This window comes from Triplophysa rosa, linkage group LG6 (assembly GCF_024868665.1).
Source record: "Triplophysa rosa linkage group LG6, Trosa_1v2, whole genome shotgun sequence".
NCBI classification, from domain to species: domain Eukaryota; kingdom Metazoa; phylum Chordata; class Actinopteri; order Cypriniformes; family Nemacheilidae; genus Triplophysa; species Triplophysa rosa.
Window position 1 is genome coordinate 5,849,736 of NC_079895.1, and position 18,612 is coordinate 5,868,347.

The 18,612-nt window shown below is 41.5% G+C and overlaps 1 protein-coding gene across 1 annotated transcript; it reads right to left on the reverse strand.

The window, feature by feature from the left end:
- Positions 1-599: 599 nt before the first annotated feature.
- LOC130555269 (putative nuclease HARBI1) lies at positions 600-16,065 on the reverse strand. The gene is made up of 6 exons (XM_057335357.1): positions 15,891-16,065; positions 15,535-15,595; positions 15,328-15,493; positions 1,277-1,399; positions 1,079-1,190; positions 600-996 (listed from the first exon to the last, which is right to left on the reverse strand). Exons 1-6 carry the CDS (start codon positions 16,063-16,065, stop codon positions 620-622), a joined length of 1,014 nt encoding a protein of 337 aa, XP_057191340.1. The 3' UTR covers positions 600-619.
- Between the last annotated feature and the right edge of the window lie 2,547 nt (positions 16,066-18,612).

The following is an 18,612-nucleotide window of genomic DNA, read 5'->3' on the forward strand; positions in this document are numbered from 1 at the left end:
GGGCATTCTTAAAAAGTGAATACTACACAAAATGTTCATCTTCACAGGATGAAGGGGATGAAGAAACCTTGTCTGCTGACACAGAGAGGCCTACAGAGGTAATGTTCATTTGATGTATCTCCAAATCACACACTGAGTGTGTAGACCTTTAGAGTGCTAGTTGGTATGTATGCTCAAACTGACATGTTTCTCTTTTTTTGAACAGAGCATGGCAGAACAGGAGGAGGGTCCATCAAATTCTGACACACAGATAAACTCAGTTCAGTAATGTTCAGTAAATGCCATTGTTTGAATCTGCAGACTTTTTTAGAACTCCAACATATAACCTCAGTCTTGTGTTTTTCAGTTGCCAGTTAAGGAGCTATATAAGCTTCATCTCATAAAACAATTACAAAAGACAGATAAGGAACTTGTGTACTTGGACCGTCAGATCCTAAAAACAGATTTGGAAATTGAGCTCCTTAGGCACAAACTAGAGGTGGGTGTACAAAGTAATGGAACAGTCTTACAACCTTATAGGAAACATAACTGTTGCTTTTGTATTTGTAGGACAGAAAGAAGACCAAATGACATGTGATTAAATTGAGTTTATTTAACAGTCCTGTGTTGGTGTGGTTCATTAGTGTCCAAAGACATTGCGGCATATGAGGTCTCTGACCACCCTTCCATCCTGGAAATCCCCATGGTGTATGAGGTCTTCCTCAGGGTCTTGAATTTGTAGGGCAGGGTGTTGCTCCCCTCTAATAATGGCAATATTATGAAGAACAACACATGCCACAATAATGTCACAAGCCTTTTCAGGGGTCACCCTGAGGTGGCGTAGGCACTGGAAACGTGATTTCAACAGGCCTATGGTCATCTCCACCCGGGATCTTGTCCTGTTGTGTGCCACATTGAAGTGCTGCTGGGGGCCTGGCTCAGGTTCTGGGTAAGGGGTTATGAGTGTAGGTTGGCACGGGTAACCCCTATCACCCAGCAGCAGGCCATCGATCTCTCCTGTAAGGTCACATTGGTTTAGTGCTTTTCCACAGAGAGACAGACAGACATGACCATGTGTTCAGTGCATACATTTACTTACCTTGGCCCATTCTGTTGCTCAGAGATGACTCACGATATATCCGTGAGTCATGAACCGAGCCGGGCCACTTAGCCTCCACATTTGTAATTATGTGTGCAGCATCACATATGATCTTTACAGTGACAAACAAAGACATTAGAGTTACTGTACTTGGACACAGTCTTCGACATTATGAAACATTAGGCCATGTCAGTGTACCTGCACATTAATGCTGTGGATGGACTTCCGATTGACATAATCGGCCTCATTTTGGGAAGGAGCGATGATGGGAATATGGGTGCCATCAATGCACCCAATTACATTGGGAAATCCTAAAGGGCATTTTAATTATTAGCTTACTTCCAGAGGTGGCAGCAAGATGTTCTTAGCAGAACAACATTTATTTGATCAGCCTAATTTAGAAAGATGTACACCATTCACCTGCAATCCTGTGAAACTCCTCTTTGACGGCTCTCACAGGTTTATGGCCAGGAAACTTAACAAAAACTTGCAAAAACTGCTTGAGAGCGAGGCACACTTTTCTTACCGCTCTGCATACTGTTGCCTTGCTAACGTGTTCTGCATCCCCGGTGTTATATAGAAAGCTACCATTAGCAAAGAAACGTAAGGCCATACAAAGAATTTGCTCAGATGTTAGAGCACGGCCCCGACGAGTGAGGTTTGTGATGTAAGGATGAAGCAGAGTGTGGATATATGTAATGGATTGTAAAGAAAAACGATATCGCTCAAATAAAAAATCCTCCGGAAATGATAAAACATCCAAACGGGGCCTCACCATTCTCTCCCGACGTAAATTTAACTCTCTCCGAATTAATGCAGCTTCCTCATCTACAGGTTCCTGAATAAACGGACATGCCATTTTAATGTCTGTGTGACGAAATCGTGCGCGATTAAGGAAAACGAATGAATAAACAAATGGCGTAGGCAATTTCAACACTACTCGCGCTTCAAAAAGGAGGCGGAGATTGTAACAAACCCTGGGTTTGTGGAATAAAACCTGCTCCCGACCAGGTTAGGTTCACAGAGTAGATTACTATGGTTACTCACTCTGAGTATAAGATACCTCGATTTCTGAAACAGGCTTGACTTATCCCGTGGTCGCGGGTTTGACATACCTCGCGTTCTGAAACGGAAAACCCTGAGTATCCCGTTTTCCGGGGTTAACTTACTCTGAGTTTGCACTTACCCTGCTTTCTGAAACGGGCCCCTGGTCCTTATTTAATTTGATTGGTCAATATTTTGACATTGACGAGCACTTGTTTCCGCTGTTGCATTAAACCACTGGGACACAGAAATGACAACAGCCAGGGAGGGGGAGGGGGAGGGCAGGACATTCGCAAGCACAATACACGCTCTTTTGTCGGCGGCGCCCACACGATAGACGCACTTATCCATCTGCATAGAAAAGAGATGTAATATTATGGCCGGTCCACATTTGCTAGCGGCCTATGTCAGCCACCATTGTGCTTCGAAAGGGAGGGGTGGAGTGAGCCCTTAGTTGCAATTCGTAACCTCACCACTAGATGCCACTAAATTACAATACACATTATTTGCCTATCCTGGTCTATACAGTTTTGCTTTACTATATTTAAAAATGAAATGTCTAGATGGATTCTGAAACATCTTCAGAATAAACAGAATCTACATATTCAATGTCATTCAAATTCAAAGTTTTACACATTCAGTCTGATTGATAGATGAAGATGTGTACATGCCATGTTACAAGCACAGCTTATTGGTACATTAACCAAAGGTTATCGACCACATGCACAGACTGAAAATGCTAAGATATTACCGTCCCCCTGCATTGTTCAGCATACTTCAGTGTAGCCTGTGCTCTTTTATTCATGGGCTTTCTAAAATGCAAGAGAAATGCCACAGAAATGCTCTCAGAATTCTGATTGGTGTCTCCTCTGCAGTAGAGCATTACTGACTGAGAGCCCGTGAGTTTTCAAGGTCACTGTTGAACACATCGGAGACCTGAGGAAGTGTATGTCAGGAGAATTTAGCAGTTTACGAGCGTTCTGAATGCGGCACTCAAAAAGAAACCAAAAGCTTAAGCGATTGCACTATATGTAATACAATTTACATATTTTCCCTATCCCAGATTACAGTGCAGAGGACATTATAGTATAAATAGGCAATCTGCAGGATAATTCCCTAAAACTATCAATGGAATGCTCATATTGTGTCAACTAATGGCATCAGTTTGTGGCGGGATCAATTAAATGGCAGAGGGTGGTAAGTGTTTGCCAAACTAAATTTAAAATAATAATTTGTACATATCAGTGATATTAACGGCTCAAAAAATGACACACTTTACCTTTAAACCACCCTTGATGACATACCATAGCTCTTCTATCATTCATCCTTTGTTCATGAGAACCATACAACAAATGTTTAAACATTTTATTTTGAAAGAGCTCTTCTAAAATTGTGCTGCGGTGTAGAACTCCCCTCTTACAAAACCTAAATCACTGAAGCATGGTTTACATTTGAAACCCATTGTGCTGCAAAAGATTTAAAATGAACTCTAGCGGTATTTAGATACGCTGCAAATCCGTTTAGAGGGCTGCCTTCAATTTACAGATCGTTTCCAACTCTTTCAATACTAGTTCAGTTGTCTGCCTTGGCTAGCCTCCCCACCGACGGACAATAAAGAGGCAGTCAGTGTGATTTAAGCAATTTAGAATAGCGATTAAAAAGAATCTTATATCCATGGTAATTTATAAACCCAAGAAGGTTCATTATTGTATTTTTAGCCCTGTGGAAATTAGAAAGCACAGGTTTCTATCTGTATGTGTAGATGGGTAATATTTAATGCTCACGTTCATAGTTTTGTCTGTGGCTTCAGCTATTTATTTTTGCGCTGCAGAGAATGTTATTCATCCACTCCCTATTTTATTCATGCATTTGCCATTTTATTAATGCATTCCCATTCATCTCAATAGTTGCTCGCCAGGTGAACGCAGCCCTGCGCACAACACGTTTTCAAGATAAAAACACAACATGCTGTTACCTTTGGACAATACTGCACAGTCTCTGCAGAAAAAAAAACATATTTACATTTTAAGAACTGTATAGTATACAAAACACACACATTACACAACACAACAAAACACAACACATCCAAACATTATATAGCCTATTTCACAACTATTTTAAAACATGAAGAGTTTGGTTCCAAAAAATGAATTTCCACCAAAATCAGTATTGCATCAGGTCGGTATTGAAAAGTCACTTTTTAATTTTACGCAAAATGCGATATCCGCCGTGTTATTCTGTCATGTTTTCTCCCTTTTTTCCAAACCGCAATATAGACCAGTCTCACTTGCAGAATGCGATATATCCGCTCGACCAATCACAGCACACCATTCCACGCATTGTAAACAGTAATGGCGGCGCTCTGAATACGGTCAGCATCCTAGTTTCCCTGATCTACTTTGTACTTTGTGTTCAACAAACAAACAAAAAAATGAATAATGTTGACGGCATTGATGAACCTGTGCTTGTTTCTGCGGTGGGGAAGAAACGTAACTTTTATATTGATTCAATGGATTTATTGCATTTAAAAAAAAAATGTTATGGATTTATTGCATTTTGGGGAAAAAATTATCAGTTTTTATAATAAATCTTTTAAAATCAAAATCTGGATTTGAATTTTTTATGTTACTAGAACCTAAAGATGCTATCTGAAACTTTGAAACAGAAAATAGTAGTTTTCATCTTGCCACTTTATTTGTAAAGAAAACACATTTTTACTCAAATTAATCAAAATGGATTTATAGCGTTTTGGAACCAAACTCTTCATATACACGTATACACACACACACACACACACACGCACACACTTTGGTTGACTATCCCCGTGGGGACAGTCCATAGGCGTAATGTTTTTATACTGTACAAACTGTATATTCTATCCCCTATCCCTAACCCTATCCCTAAACCTAAAGATCACAGAACACTTTTTGCATTTTTAGATTTGTAAAAAATATTGTTCTGTACAATTTATTAGCTTTTTTGCCCCTGGGGACCTCAATTTTGGTCCCCACGGTGACACGAGTCCCCATGTGTTGGTGTGTATTCAGGTTTAGGTCCCCACCGGGATATACAAACACGAACACACACACGCACGCACGCACGCACGCACGCACGCACACACACACATCATTGACAAATAACCGTACCATGTGTCCTATGTGTATGTATGTACATATAGGCTATATATAGCCTCTCTATTGTATATAAAGGCTATATATAATTGTATTGTAATTAGAAATATAATTGTATTACATTATATATATAAAAATATATAAAAACTACAGAATAGGAGGCCAAACTCTAACACACTAGTTGAAGTCCACATTTCTTAAAACACAACTTTAAATGACCAAATGACCATGACTTTCATTGTGAACACTGTTGCCTGAATTTGTAATGTTTTCACTGTTAATTAAGCAATAAATCAAGAGGCAAATGCGTTCCATGCCAGGAACGTGTATTGCCACGTTAGGGAGCTTTATTAGAGCCAGATCAGTCATAGCTGAAGCGACTCATCTTGCTAACATTGACAGCGTGTCATTCCTGCATTGCTGGAGGGGCAGCTTGTTATTAAGCTTCTGATCTGTGCTACAATATTCAACTGTTTGCTTCTGTCGTCCTTTAAAAAAGACATGACGGAGCACTTTAGAAAAGGGATGACTGTGGGGAGATGCCAGGTTGGCAAAAGATGTGATGGATATGGGTGGGTGGTGTCCTGGTTCCTGCCAGACCTCGAGACAGATGATTCTGCAGAATCAACAACGTGGTTTGCACAGTCAACGCGCATCAGCACAGAGCTGAATTAAAAATCTGGTGTGCACGCTCTGCTTTTTCCAAACAAGCCACTCGCCATAATTATCTCTCCTGTCTTTCCGCTAATTGCGAATGTGCTGTGCATTGAAGCAGCGTGTGGGATCCTGTTTGTCTCCTTCAATGGCAGTTGGCATCAGAGCTGTTTATGCGCAAATGAGAAACCGGGCAAGACAAATTCGGCTGAGTGATATATTAACAGCTGAAGGTGGTACGGTGTGAGTAAAAGACAGAAGCATAACTAGATGGCATGTATCAATAGGAACCTGTGGGGTGAGATGAAAAATTCATCTTCTGCACTGTTTCTTTGTGGATGAATGACCCCACCCCTCCTCATTTCTACACCATCAGTCACCAACACAACTCTTGAAACATCACTCTTGTTTTTGGTGGCTGAGGTACGGTGGTTTAATGTTGCTACTGGATGGTTTTCTTTGATTTGTTTGAAAACATTCGGCAGATGAATGCTGTATCCAGCCAGCAGCAGAGAATGTTGCTGTGCACCTGTCCAAATGAATATTCCTTCAGTCGTGGTCTATCTGAACTGCCTGTGGCTAATGTAACAAGATTTACAGAGTGTATCTCATCATAGAAACATGGTGAGTGCCATGAGTTTACGTTAATAACCCTTGACCTCTTAAGGTAATTATGCTACACAGTGTTTTGGCCTTTTGTAAGCTGCCAATAATCAGTTAGCCCATTGTTGTGCTAGAAAAATACAATGTAGCTCCAGTTAAGTGTAACTGACCGCTATATTTAATATAAAACACTGATGAGAATAGATGTTTTGTCATCTAAAAAGCCTCAGAACAATAATATTTACTGCTAGTATTAATAACATATTGAACTGCTCTCTATGAGAACAAGTTTTGATTTTGCACTGATTTATTTATGTGGATTAGTGGATTAAGAGATGACATAGAAATACCGTACAGCAGCAGATTCATCTGTTTTGATGTCACATAAAAAATATATCCCTGCTGTCCTTCTGATTTTATTTTGGCCATAAATTATTATTAGCAGCCACCCTTTATTTTTGTCACTGGGTTTTGGAAATATCTAACCTTTAAAAAAGTATTAAAAAGTGCACAATATTTAATCATTTTAAACGTACTGCATTTTTACAGCAACAATATATTTCATTCTGTGAGAATGACTAAGTACATCCCCATAAAACAAAGTACATATAAGAACTATCTAATTATTTCTCCTAGACATCAATGAGATTAAATGGAGAGCAAATGGAAACTTTTGCATTGTCTCCTGCATCCACAGATATTTCTCCTGAGAAAAAGACTAAACACTGTTTCTATTAGTTTATTAGTCCATGTCAGTTGACTTGACAGCTCCATACTCCATATTGTATATTGCGCTATAAAAAATGTTGGGTTATTTTCAACCCAGCGTTGGGTCAAAAATGGACTGTTAAGTTAAATGAACCCAGAAAATGAAAATTTGACCCAACGATGGGTTAAAACAACCCAGCATAGGATAATTTATAACCCAACTGTTGGGTTTGATATGTTCTTGCATAGAGATGTCCTTTGGTGAATGAAGGTTGAAACTACAAAAAGAAAAACTGCCACTGGCCTCTCATTGTGCATCATTGCTAAAACAGCAACATGGAGAGCGCAGTGTAGGGACATAAAAGATTTTCCACTCTCTGTGATTGGAATGGGGGGAATAAATCTAGTCAAACGGTAAATCACAGAGATGGCTGGTTCCTGTTTATGCCTGCAACAAATGATAATGGCTTTAGATAAAAGGCAATTTTGCTTAAAACTGTTCCAGCGTGGTCTGTACGAAAACGGCAACCACAAAAGGAGACATATACTTGGGTAATTCTGTTTGACGTATATTAGCCTACGTTTCTGAGGAAATGTAGAGGAGGCAAAGAAAACGGCAGGAAACAAGGACACAAGCCTGACATGAAGATAGGAACATGTAGATCACGGTAATAAATAAAGTCAAGGTCAGGACGTATGCATTAGCTTAATCCAATTTCATAATAGCCCACTGAATCTGACCTATCTGCATGGAAACAGGGTATTTGAGGACATTGGGAGTCAGGTGCAGTTTTGACAGGACTGTAAGCTTTCAGGAATGTACTCGGTTCACCCTGCTGTGGCCCATACAGACTTTATGCCATTGTTGCTCTTGCCTGGGTTGACATATTATCTTTTGAAACACTGGAGAAAATAAAGTCTTTTGTCCAAAGTTTCCAATGGCTTCAGCTTGTGTCACAGCTATGAACCATGAATTGCTACTTGCAAGTGGTATTTGCCCCCGAGTGCAAGATGAGTCATGGATACTTTTGGTCCATTTCCCCAGAAGACTACATTCATATTGAGGTCTAAATACAGTTAGAGACATTGTTGAGGTCTCTTCTAAAACTCTCAAGGAGACACGTGAGGTTAATGGAGTTTCTAAGGAGAAAATATAGGAAGCAGGACACTTGAGCAAAACTCAACATCTGATCTCATTGCTGATAAGGAGAAACAGTTGAGATATTAAAGTGAAAGTTCATATATCAATATAAGTCAATAATTTACTCTATGATGTGATTTACATATCATCCTCTTGTCATCACGCAGAACACAAAAGATATTTTGAAGAAAGCTAGTAACCGAACAGCGCCGGCACCCATTCACTTCCATTGTATGGACACAAAACCAATGGACACAGAACCAACATTTTTCAAAATATCTTCTTTTTTGTTCTGCCAAAAGAAGAAAGTCAAACAGGTTTAAAAGGACGTAAGGGTGAGTAAATGATGACAGATTTTTATTTTTGGATGAACTATCACTTTAAGGAGATCTCATTTGTGATTTTTCATACCTGTGGGAAGCCAGGCACTTACTAAAGCTTTACCATTGCAAAATACAAGCATTGATTTGGAATTGTTTCTCACTCATGTTGGACAGGGTTATCGATCACCTGTCTTATCTTAGACAGGAAGTACACTTCGGCCTATCCTGAGAGACCTAACGTCTGAACATTCGCAGCCTGTCTGTGTGAGGAACTCGGGTTCGTCTGCGGAGCAGCAGATAGCGATGAGGTGAGATAACGTTTGGCCTGAGGCCTGATTGATGAAGTGTTTTGGGGGAAAGCAAATATTTATCAAAGTCAGACCTTTTGAAATATCTGCAAATCCAAGATATGCTGGCTGTAGATTCGGACTGTCTAACTGGTATACTGTTTGAAAACTCTTATGCCTGGGCTTAGAAACTGTAGTTTTGTTAGTAAATATTTACTTAGAATTTCAGCTTTCGGGTTCATCTATTCTCCACAACGTCATTACAGCGGTAAGCCAATAGAGAGCGTTGAACCAAACCTGTTTCTTCTTAGCAATGGCCTGCTAGAGCGCCTCTGATGGACAACTTTTTAAAAGGGGATTTTCTCAATATTTTAATTTTTGCTCCCTCAGATAACAGATTTTCAAATAGTTGTATCTCGGCCAAATATTGTCCTAACAAACGATACATCAATGGACAGCTTATTTATTCAGCTTTCAGATGATATATAAATCTCAATTTCGAAAAATTGACACTTATGACTGGTTTTGTGGTCTGGGGTCACATTTAAACAAAAAGTATTTATTTAAATTGTTAGAAATTATTTAAGACATACTTTAAAAACACATTGTTTGTCAATTTTGAGCTAAACTTAAACACTAATAAAATAAGCAAATGTTTTAATATTTCATATTCCCCCTAAATACCAGATTGGATGATGTATGTTGTACATGCTAAACTCATACATAAATGTTTTACACCACTGCAATTTTAGGTGGGTAGCACTCATGTTACTTCTACTTCAGCTGGATGCTCTGTCATCATGTCATGGCTTCTTGTTTTTCAGCCCTAATTCGTCTTGGCAGAGGAACACAAGGCTATGCTATGTGAAGATTTATGGGGCATAGAGAACTACGCTGACAGGCTCTGGCTCAGCCGTCTCCTGGGACAGAGTTCCTGGACTGACACTAATGCAGCAGCGTGTTCCTGAGACCTTTTCCTCAGCAATTGCAGGGAACATTTTATCATGGTACAGTATGTAACTGGTTTTGGGGAAGCTATACCGTACTGTACTTTGAAACTACGGATGGACAAACAACAAGCTACTCATAATTTAGAACAGAGCCAAGCACTGACATTTTGATAGGTATTGGTGGCCCAATCCAAAAACGGTTTGTTAAACAGAATTTGGTATTCGGGGAAATTGTTTGAATTGGTAACTAAAAAAAGAAAACATGCTTTTGCATAAATTTAAACTAAGCCATCAAAAACGGAACATGCTAATGCTGATTCGATGCTGTCTGAGTTTTACAAGACTGTTATGAAAATAATTTTTAGGCATGATTTACAGTAGGAGTCATTTTGGTAAAACTGAGGCAGCATTGAATCAGTATTAATGTATTTGTCATGTTTCTGCCTCACCTAGTCTTGGATTTCCTGGTCCTGAGGCAGAGCCATGACAAAGTCTTTGGTTATGTGTGGAGAGAAACATATTATTGTACTTTTCTCTCCAGTGTCTCGTCATTAGCCCCGCCCCTCTCGTTTCACGTATTGCTTCCCGTCCGTGTTTCATTACCCTCACCTGCCCTGTGTCATTATCCCTCGTTTGTATTCCCCTATATAATGCCCTCATGTTTCTTTGTCCTGTGCTCTTGGATTGTGTATGTACCGTGTACCTTGTTCCTTGTGCTTGTGCTTGAATTCAGTGTTCCCGTTCCCGTCCCTAGCCTTGTCCGTGCTCTGTGAGGTTCGTGTGTTTTTACCCTGCCATGTTTTTGTTTTGTGACGTTGTGTCGAGTTTTTGTATTATTATTTACTTTTGCCCCATCGTGGGAAGTGTTCTGTTCTAGTTTTGTTTGTTCTCGTTTTTTGACACCCCCTCGTGGGTATTTCCTTTGTTCTGTACTTTGTCCCTTGTTATTAAATCCTTGTTTAACCCCTTCTCCACCACTCCTGCCTGCAATTGGGTTCTTTCCTCCAAAACCTTGACAGTATTATATCAAATAATTATTCAGCACAGACTTAGGCTATGTCCACACTAATATGTTTTCATTTGAAAACATAGTTTTTTCCAAACTAGAGTTTTCAAGTGTTTTCCAAAAGCTGGCCATCCACACTGAAACGTCTGAAAACGCTGACGTCACTGTATAGAGCATGCGTGAAACGTAAGAAGCTTTGGCACTCAGTCACATGACTACGTCACATGACTATGTCATATGTCTATATTCGATGTGGTATATGGTATGCGTATTTGTTGTGCTGTCCAGGGAGAGGGCTCTGAGGTCGGTATTCTTTCCCGAACCCAGAGCACTCCCCCTTGTCCGGGGAGAGGGCTTTGATTTTGGTGTTTGGCCGAGCCCAGAGCACCCTCCCCCCCAAAAAAGATGCAACTAGCGGGGGACAGTAGCCAAGGCTGGGCATTAATGACTCCCCAAAACATAGCAGAGCTTGAGGCCGTTGAGTTGCTGGCCATCGCTTGGAGTAGAGTCACGGCAGAGGCCTCTGGAAGAGGATTTAGCTCCTGCGGGCATCGCTACTGCGTCTGAAAGAAAATTAGGAGAAGACAGAGAGCTTAGTGTAGAGACACTGCTGTGGCAGTGGAAAGTAGAGATAAAGGCTCCTGCGGGGGCGACACTGCAGCAGCAGTGTGAAATACAGATAATTGCTCCTGCTGGAGCTACACTGCTGCATCAGTGGGAAATACAGATAAATGCTCCTGTTGGAGCGACATGCTGCGGCAGTGTGGAAATACAGATAAAGGCTCCTGCTGGAGCGACACTGCTGCATCAGTGGGAAATACAGATAAAGGCTCCTGTTGGAGCGACATGCTGCGGCAAGGTGGAAATACAGATAAAGGCTCCTGCTGGAGCGACACTGCTGCATCAGTGGGAAATACAGATAAAGGCTCCTGTTGGAGCGACATGCTGCGGCAAGGTGGAAATACAGATAAAGGCTCCTGCTGGAGCGACAGTGCTGCGGCAGTGGGAAATACAAATAAAGGCTCCTGCTGGAGCGACACTGTTGCGGCAGTGGGAAATACAGATAAAGGTTTGCAGAAGCAACACTGCTGCGGCAGTGTGGAAATACAGATAAAGGCTCCTGCTGGAGCGACAGTGCTGAGGCAGTGGGAAATACAAATAAAGGCTCCTGCTGAAATGACACTGTTGCGGCAGTGAGATATACAGATAAAGGTTTCCAGAAGCAACACTGGAAATACAGATAAGTTTAGATTTAAAATGTGAGAGAGAATCGATATTACGAAGTTCAGACGGGAGAGAATTCCAAAGCTGAAGAGCAGAGCTACTGAAAGCTCTGCTCCCCATAGTAACAAGACAGACATGAGTAACAGATAGATGAATAGAGGAAGAGGATCTGAGTGCACGAGCAGGTGTAGTTATATGGAGGATGTTGAGAAGATATGAAGGTGCGAGATTGTGAATAAAAGTAAGAAGAAGTATTTTGTAGTTAATACAATAAGTGATGGGGAACAATGAAGATGTTGTAAAATAGGTGTGATGTAATGGAAAGTAGGGGTGCGAGTGATAATGGAGGGTTTTATGTGGAAGGCCGAACAAAAGGGAATTACAATAGTCTAAGCGAGACATGACTAGACTATGAATGAGAATAGCAGTGGAGTGAGGCATGAGGGAGGAATGTAAACGGAGAGGGGGAAATGGAGGAGTTATCAATGGGTAACTGTTCTGAAGTTTGTTTAATGTTGATCTTGTGCCTATAAGAAGAAGTTCAGTTTTATTACTGTTTAATTTGAGAAAATTTAAAGTAAACCAGGATTTTTTTTCAAGAAGACAATTAGTGAGAGAGGATGAGTTGGGTTAGAATAGAGTTAGAGTTGGGTTTAATAGAAAGGTAGAGCTGGGTGTCATTTGCATAGCAATGGAAGTTAATATGGTATTTGCGAAAGATGTGACCAAGAGGAAGAAGGTAGATGATAAACAACAGTGGCCCCAGGACAGAGCCCTTGGGCACACATGTATAAATCGGGACTGTATCATAAGTAAATTATTTTAATTGAATGAACTGAGTGCGGCCAGAGAGATATGAATTAAACCATTTGAGGGGTATGTTAGTGATACCAATAGAAGAGAGTATATCTAGAAGAATAGTATGTGAAATTGTGTCAACTGGAATTGTTCATATAAATTATTGCAAGAAATATGGGTATGGAGTTGAGCAGCAACTATTTTCTCAAGAATTTTGGAAATAAATGGAAGACTAGAGATTGGGCGAAAAGTCATTGGGATCTGAACCAGGTTTCTTAAGAACTAGAATTACAACAGCCGTTTTAAGAATGACAACAGCCATAATATGAGAGCGGTCGGACTGAATGTAACTCTTAAAGGCTTCTGAAGACCATCGGCCGAGTGTTTGGATTTGGTGCTGGGAGAGTCCTTTTTGGGCCGCTGTTGTAGCTGCTCCGATTCTGAAGGAATGGCTGGAAAAGTTATCCGCTGGGATGCTTGATTGAAGCAAGACTAATTTAAGATGTTGGGGCGGTTGGTGTCATCTACAAAAACTGCGTCGGAAGAGAGTGAGGTATCTTCTGTGTGCTTCTAAGCTGGATGTAGGCTAGGAGGGTTTGGTATGATTGGAGAGCTGACGGTAAATTAAAAATGTAAATTAAATGGCCTCTCTTTGTTTGGTCTGTCTTACTCTATTTAGTGAGGTAAGATATTGTTTCGTGGTTCAGCACGGAGAGATCTGAGATGGTGGAGTGGATATTTGAATTGAAATTGGATGTTATGGGGAGTTCTGACCATCTAAGAAAACCAAAGAAAGCTAATGTGAACATGGCGTTGAGTGTGCGGGCGGTGTGGATGGAGTGGTAGCCTTGGCAGAGAGTAGAAATGCACTTAGTATGGATTTCTAATGTTATGGGTTGTCTGAGGTCCGGGCGGATGGGCTGTTTGAATGCCTTTGATGAGCATGGAGGTCTGTGAACTGGCTATTTGGGTTGAACGTGATCCGAAAATTCAAGTTTGTGGAAAAAATTGTAATACCCTTGAAAGTTTTTGAAATGTTTAGGTGAGAGATGAAAGAAGTGATCGCGAGCATGGAAAAATCTGGGAATGTTAGGTTGTATCCTGCATGGAAAGATTTAAAGCATTTCCAAGCTGTTAGGTACGATTCTAGGGTCCTGGGGGAGACAGACTGGATGATATGATTGAGGGAGACGTCGAGGAGGGGCTTCAATGGGTGGTTTAGGTGAATGTTAGTTCCGAATAGGGAGGTACTGGGGTGTGGAGTTGGTCCACTTCTAATGGATATAACTCGAACAGTGCCGAGGACGAGGAAGATTTAACAGCTGAGGGGGACACGTAGATGCGAACCAGCGACCTTGATAATATCCTCCGAAACCGACGGATGGAGCAGCGTCAGTGAATAATTGGATATCGTCGGGACCCAAAACCATGTCGTTATAAAAAAAAGAGAGGCCGTTCCATTGTTTCAGGAAAGTTATCCACAAACTCAGCTCGTTGCAGCCCGAGTTGGTTAGGGATATCTGATCCTTGAGTGCGTGGACAGAGGACACGAGAGAGAGAAGGTGGGAGATGAAAGGGCGGTTTTGCGGTATAATACGCATGGCGAAATTCAGGTGACCGAGAAAAGACAACAACTCGCATTTAGGATTGTCTACGAGGGAGGTAGCGACCAAAATAATCTTATCAATTTTTTCTTTGCGGAGAGAAGCCTGGAATTTAGATGAATCTAAGTTAATGCCTAGAAATTTGATGGATGTGCTTGGTTCCATGGTTTTTTCTTGTGCGAAAGGGATCCCGTGCTCGGTGAAAAGCTTTTGGACCATTAAGAGGTGCGTGGCTGGAATATAGTTGGGGGAGATATTATAAAAAAATTGTCTAGCAGGTGAATAATGTGGGGGATTGCGTAGTTGTTGGATAGAATCCAGCTTCTGCAGCCAAAAGTTAGGTGGACAGACAAATATAATTTTTCGTTCCAGCGTATGCTGAATAAATGCCAAAAATCTGGGTGAATGGACATTACTTTAAAAGCGGATGTAATGTTGACTTTGGCCAGCCAAGTGCCGCGACCTGCTTCTTACATCAGGGTTATGGCTTGGTCAATATCCTGGTAATGGGATGGGAGGCTTTCGACACCGGGATTAAAACCGTGTGTGAGACCAGACTATAAAAAACCTGTAAAGTTAGTGTCAGGGTGTTGAGACAATTCAAAAGACATATGAGAAACATTCACGGGAGTCGATAGGTAAGTTTTTGCATTTTTATTTGCAGACTTATTTACAAGGCATATAATGTGGGCATGAGAGCCGCCACAATAATCACAAACGTGCATAAAATGGCAGCGCTGCCTGGTGCACCTGCTGTGATTGAAACTTAAGCAAACCTGGTTGTTGATGTAGTGACGATGGGTTGAATAGTTGGCTGGTGGTGTGGGACGGGTGCTCGTTGTGCGAGGGACGTAGCTGGAAGATCTTGGCTGATGCGGCTCTGGACAGGGAGGAATGGATGCGTTAACTGATGGACATGCTGTGGTGGAATGAGTGAGAGATCTGCAGACAGCACAAGAGATGTTGTGACAGCCTAGAAATACTCTGCTGTTGAGCTCAGTGTCCAGGGCCCCCCAGTAGGGACATTGGTTCTACTGGGCGACCCTGATGGCACATTTAGCAGAAAACAATTTGTGATATGTGTAGAAGTGAGTGCCTCCTTAAGACAATGCGAGCATCTCACAATAGTCGCCGAGCTCAAGTCTCCTGTGTGGGAACGCAGTGCACTTTACTTCGGTGTGCCTGTTGAATGTGATTGTGAATTCCATGAATGACAATAAAAGTGAGTGGTTCTGTGCTGTGTTTTTTAAAGTGAGTGAAAAGTTGCTGCAATCTATTTGGCGATCAGAAGATGGTGGTGGAATCAGAGACAGGAGGGAGAAAAGGTCTACATCCGCACCTGCGAGTATCTGGGCCCTGACGCTGGTGGCGAAGGGAGTAGGTTCCAAGGCATGTGCGTTCGGTGGGATGGCCATAGGTGTAGCGGAGTAAAGAGTGAAGGCAGAGCGAGAGCTGGATAGAGAGTGTGCAGGGAGAGGGGTGGCTGCTTGGACCACGTGTGGAGGCAGCCACATGCTTGGGCAGAGGCTAGGACAGTGGGAAAAGGAGAGGGGAGGGGAGAAAAGGAAAATGTCTGGGCTTGCGCCTGTGCTGGTAGCGGAGGAAATTGATAAAGGAATAGGCAGAAGGTTGCGTGAATGTGGTTGCCGTTGGCAAGCGCATGCTCTCGCTGCCTAGGCAGCTGTGGACTGGCGTAGCGCCGGGAGAGGTGTGGGACTCGGATTAGCCAAGAGAAGCTTGGAGGATGGCGTCAGCGTGATCCGGTCACGGCCCAGGCTAGCAGAAGGCCTGCTATTTCGGCTTGAGGACCGGTGCTACTTCCTAACGGTGGCTGGAGTAATCATTTTCTTGGTTCGTGGGAGCGTGACGCTGTGGACTCGACTGGTCTTGACACCAGCTTTCGATGGCGGAGTGGATTTGGGAGAAGGCGCTCCTAGCTGGCTGGAGGTCTACAGGCTGTATAGCTCCACTTTGGTCAACTTCCTTGAGAACAAAGCGGAGAGTCAAGGCGTAGGAGGAAGCCGAGGAAGCTGTCTAAACCCTGGATGGTGGAGAAGAGGATGTTTGGTTACCTCGTCATCTCGGGGTGCGAGAAGCAGTGCGGGAAAGTCGGCGGCCTCATGGTGTATCTGCGGCCTTGGTTTCTGAAGAACCCTGAGCGGCTGGGGAGCTCGTTCTCTGACAAGATGCTGTAATACTGCAAAAATGTAGAGTGAAGAAAGTAAGGCGATTTAACTATTTATAGGGTGATGTAATAGCTAACGATGGGCAGCTATGTAATTATTTGCAAGTGCTCCTCCCGAACTCTGTTAATAAAACATCATAAAGTGGAAAAGACTACAGCTGCCCCACGACTGAAAATCGGGAATACAAAATGCAGCGCCAATTTAAAGAAAAGTCTAGCAAAAGACACCTGACATCTTGACATTTAACATCTGACAACTTAAAACAAAAGTGAAGGCAAAGAGGCTGTAGGTTTACTGCATGACACAATAATACAAACGTTAACTGAAAAAGCTACTTTTCCAGTCACAAGTTACATTATTTGGACAATAGCCATTGCGAAGACGTTTAAAAAAATAATGGCATCAGTTACTTTTCCACGTTGGTGGGTTGTCATGTTTAAAAAAACTGAACATTGCAGAGCAATAAATCAAATTATTAATAAATGTACAATTATTGAGGTAAATTATCAGACACTGATCCTTTAATACATAAAATATGTCTTTATTTTATACAAAATTAAAATGCCATAGTTAGCAGGATACAGTCACACTATTTTAAATCAAATGCACAAAATCCTTCAATATCACATTCCCAGAATGCATCCTAAAGTAAAGGACATTGGTGCTACCCCTGCAAATGTCACCTTATTTCTAATGAACATCTATCTCATATCAAGATCAGTAAATTTGTATATCCACAATGCAATGTCTCAGCAGTCTGGGGACCAGGTGGACTGTCGGGACTTCAGGGACATGTGTGTGTTGGCTATGAGATGGCAGCCAGCTTTATACGTCTTGTAAATGATCGTTCATAACAGCTGCAGGCTAGAGCTTAGGACCGTCAACAAGACTACAAAATATGGAGCCTGTGGTCAATGTTTGACCACATGGAAGGTCCAATTAGTGTTGACAGGTACTGTGTAATGTCTGATCTCAACACTCACCCCAATCCCATCAGCCCCTCCAGACCAAGGGAGGCAGAAGGGAGCCATGAAATGACTCACCTTCACAGATGAAGCTTTTATTTCTGATAGACTGAGTTACAGTTGAGAACTGTTATGAACAATAACTTCTTTAAATGTAGTCTAGATGCTATATGAGCAGCATTTTAAAAGGAGAAACACATTCACAGAGAATGAACCATTTTAATTTAATACAGGTATTATATGAATTAGGAAACGCATTTAGATTTTCCCCTCGTTTGTTGAAATGTCACCACCTGCTTCCCGGTTAACCTGAACTGAGAGTAGTTTGTGAATGAGATGTTTTAATGCTGAAATACCGGATGCTAAAATTTACACAACTTTCTAATAAGAAAAGGCAATTGCTCTAAGACAATACAAAAATGATGCTATTTTTCCTCCTGGCATTGTCTTTTTTCTCAGGATTACACATCGGCACACAATAACAAACATGCAGAGAAATGCAAAATTACATTTATTTTTCACATGCCCTCAGGCTTTAATGTAGCGCAGTTCATCCGCAAACTATTTTGCGACACACAACAAACTGACAAAAACCATGCTCGAGTGTGCCAACACTCAGCTCTCAAATACTGTTCAATTCACACCTCTTTTCTGACAGATATGTCTTATGACACAGTGGCAAATAAAAGACTGTGGATTGTTTGGAAGACTTACAAATGGAGGGTTACCACTGTGGTGAAAATTGCTTTTATAAAGCGCTTCCAGACAGAAAGTCAGTGAAAGGCAAATAATATGCATGACTGGGACGAATAGCATTTCAGCGAGCAATGGAAAATCTGGCTATTATAAAGTCATTGCTTGAAGTATTTTATCAAGAGAGAGGCTAAGTGCTACAAGGTAGTAGGTTCTT

Coding starts and splice junctions, on each gene's coding strand:
- LOC130555269 (XM_057335357.1), bottom strand. CDS start 16,065: ATGTGGCTGCCTCCACACGTGGTCCAAGCAGCCACCCCTCTCCCTGCA. Junction 15,596..15,890: donor CAGGGCCCAGATACTCGCAG/GTGCGGATGTAG, acceptor ATGTGCCATCAG/GGTCGCCCAGTAGAACCAAT. Junction 15,494..15,534: donor ACACTGAGCTCAACAGCAGA/GTATTTCTAGGC, acceptor TGCTGTCTGCAG/ATCTCTCACTCATTCCACCA.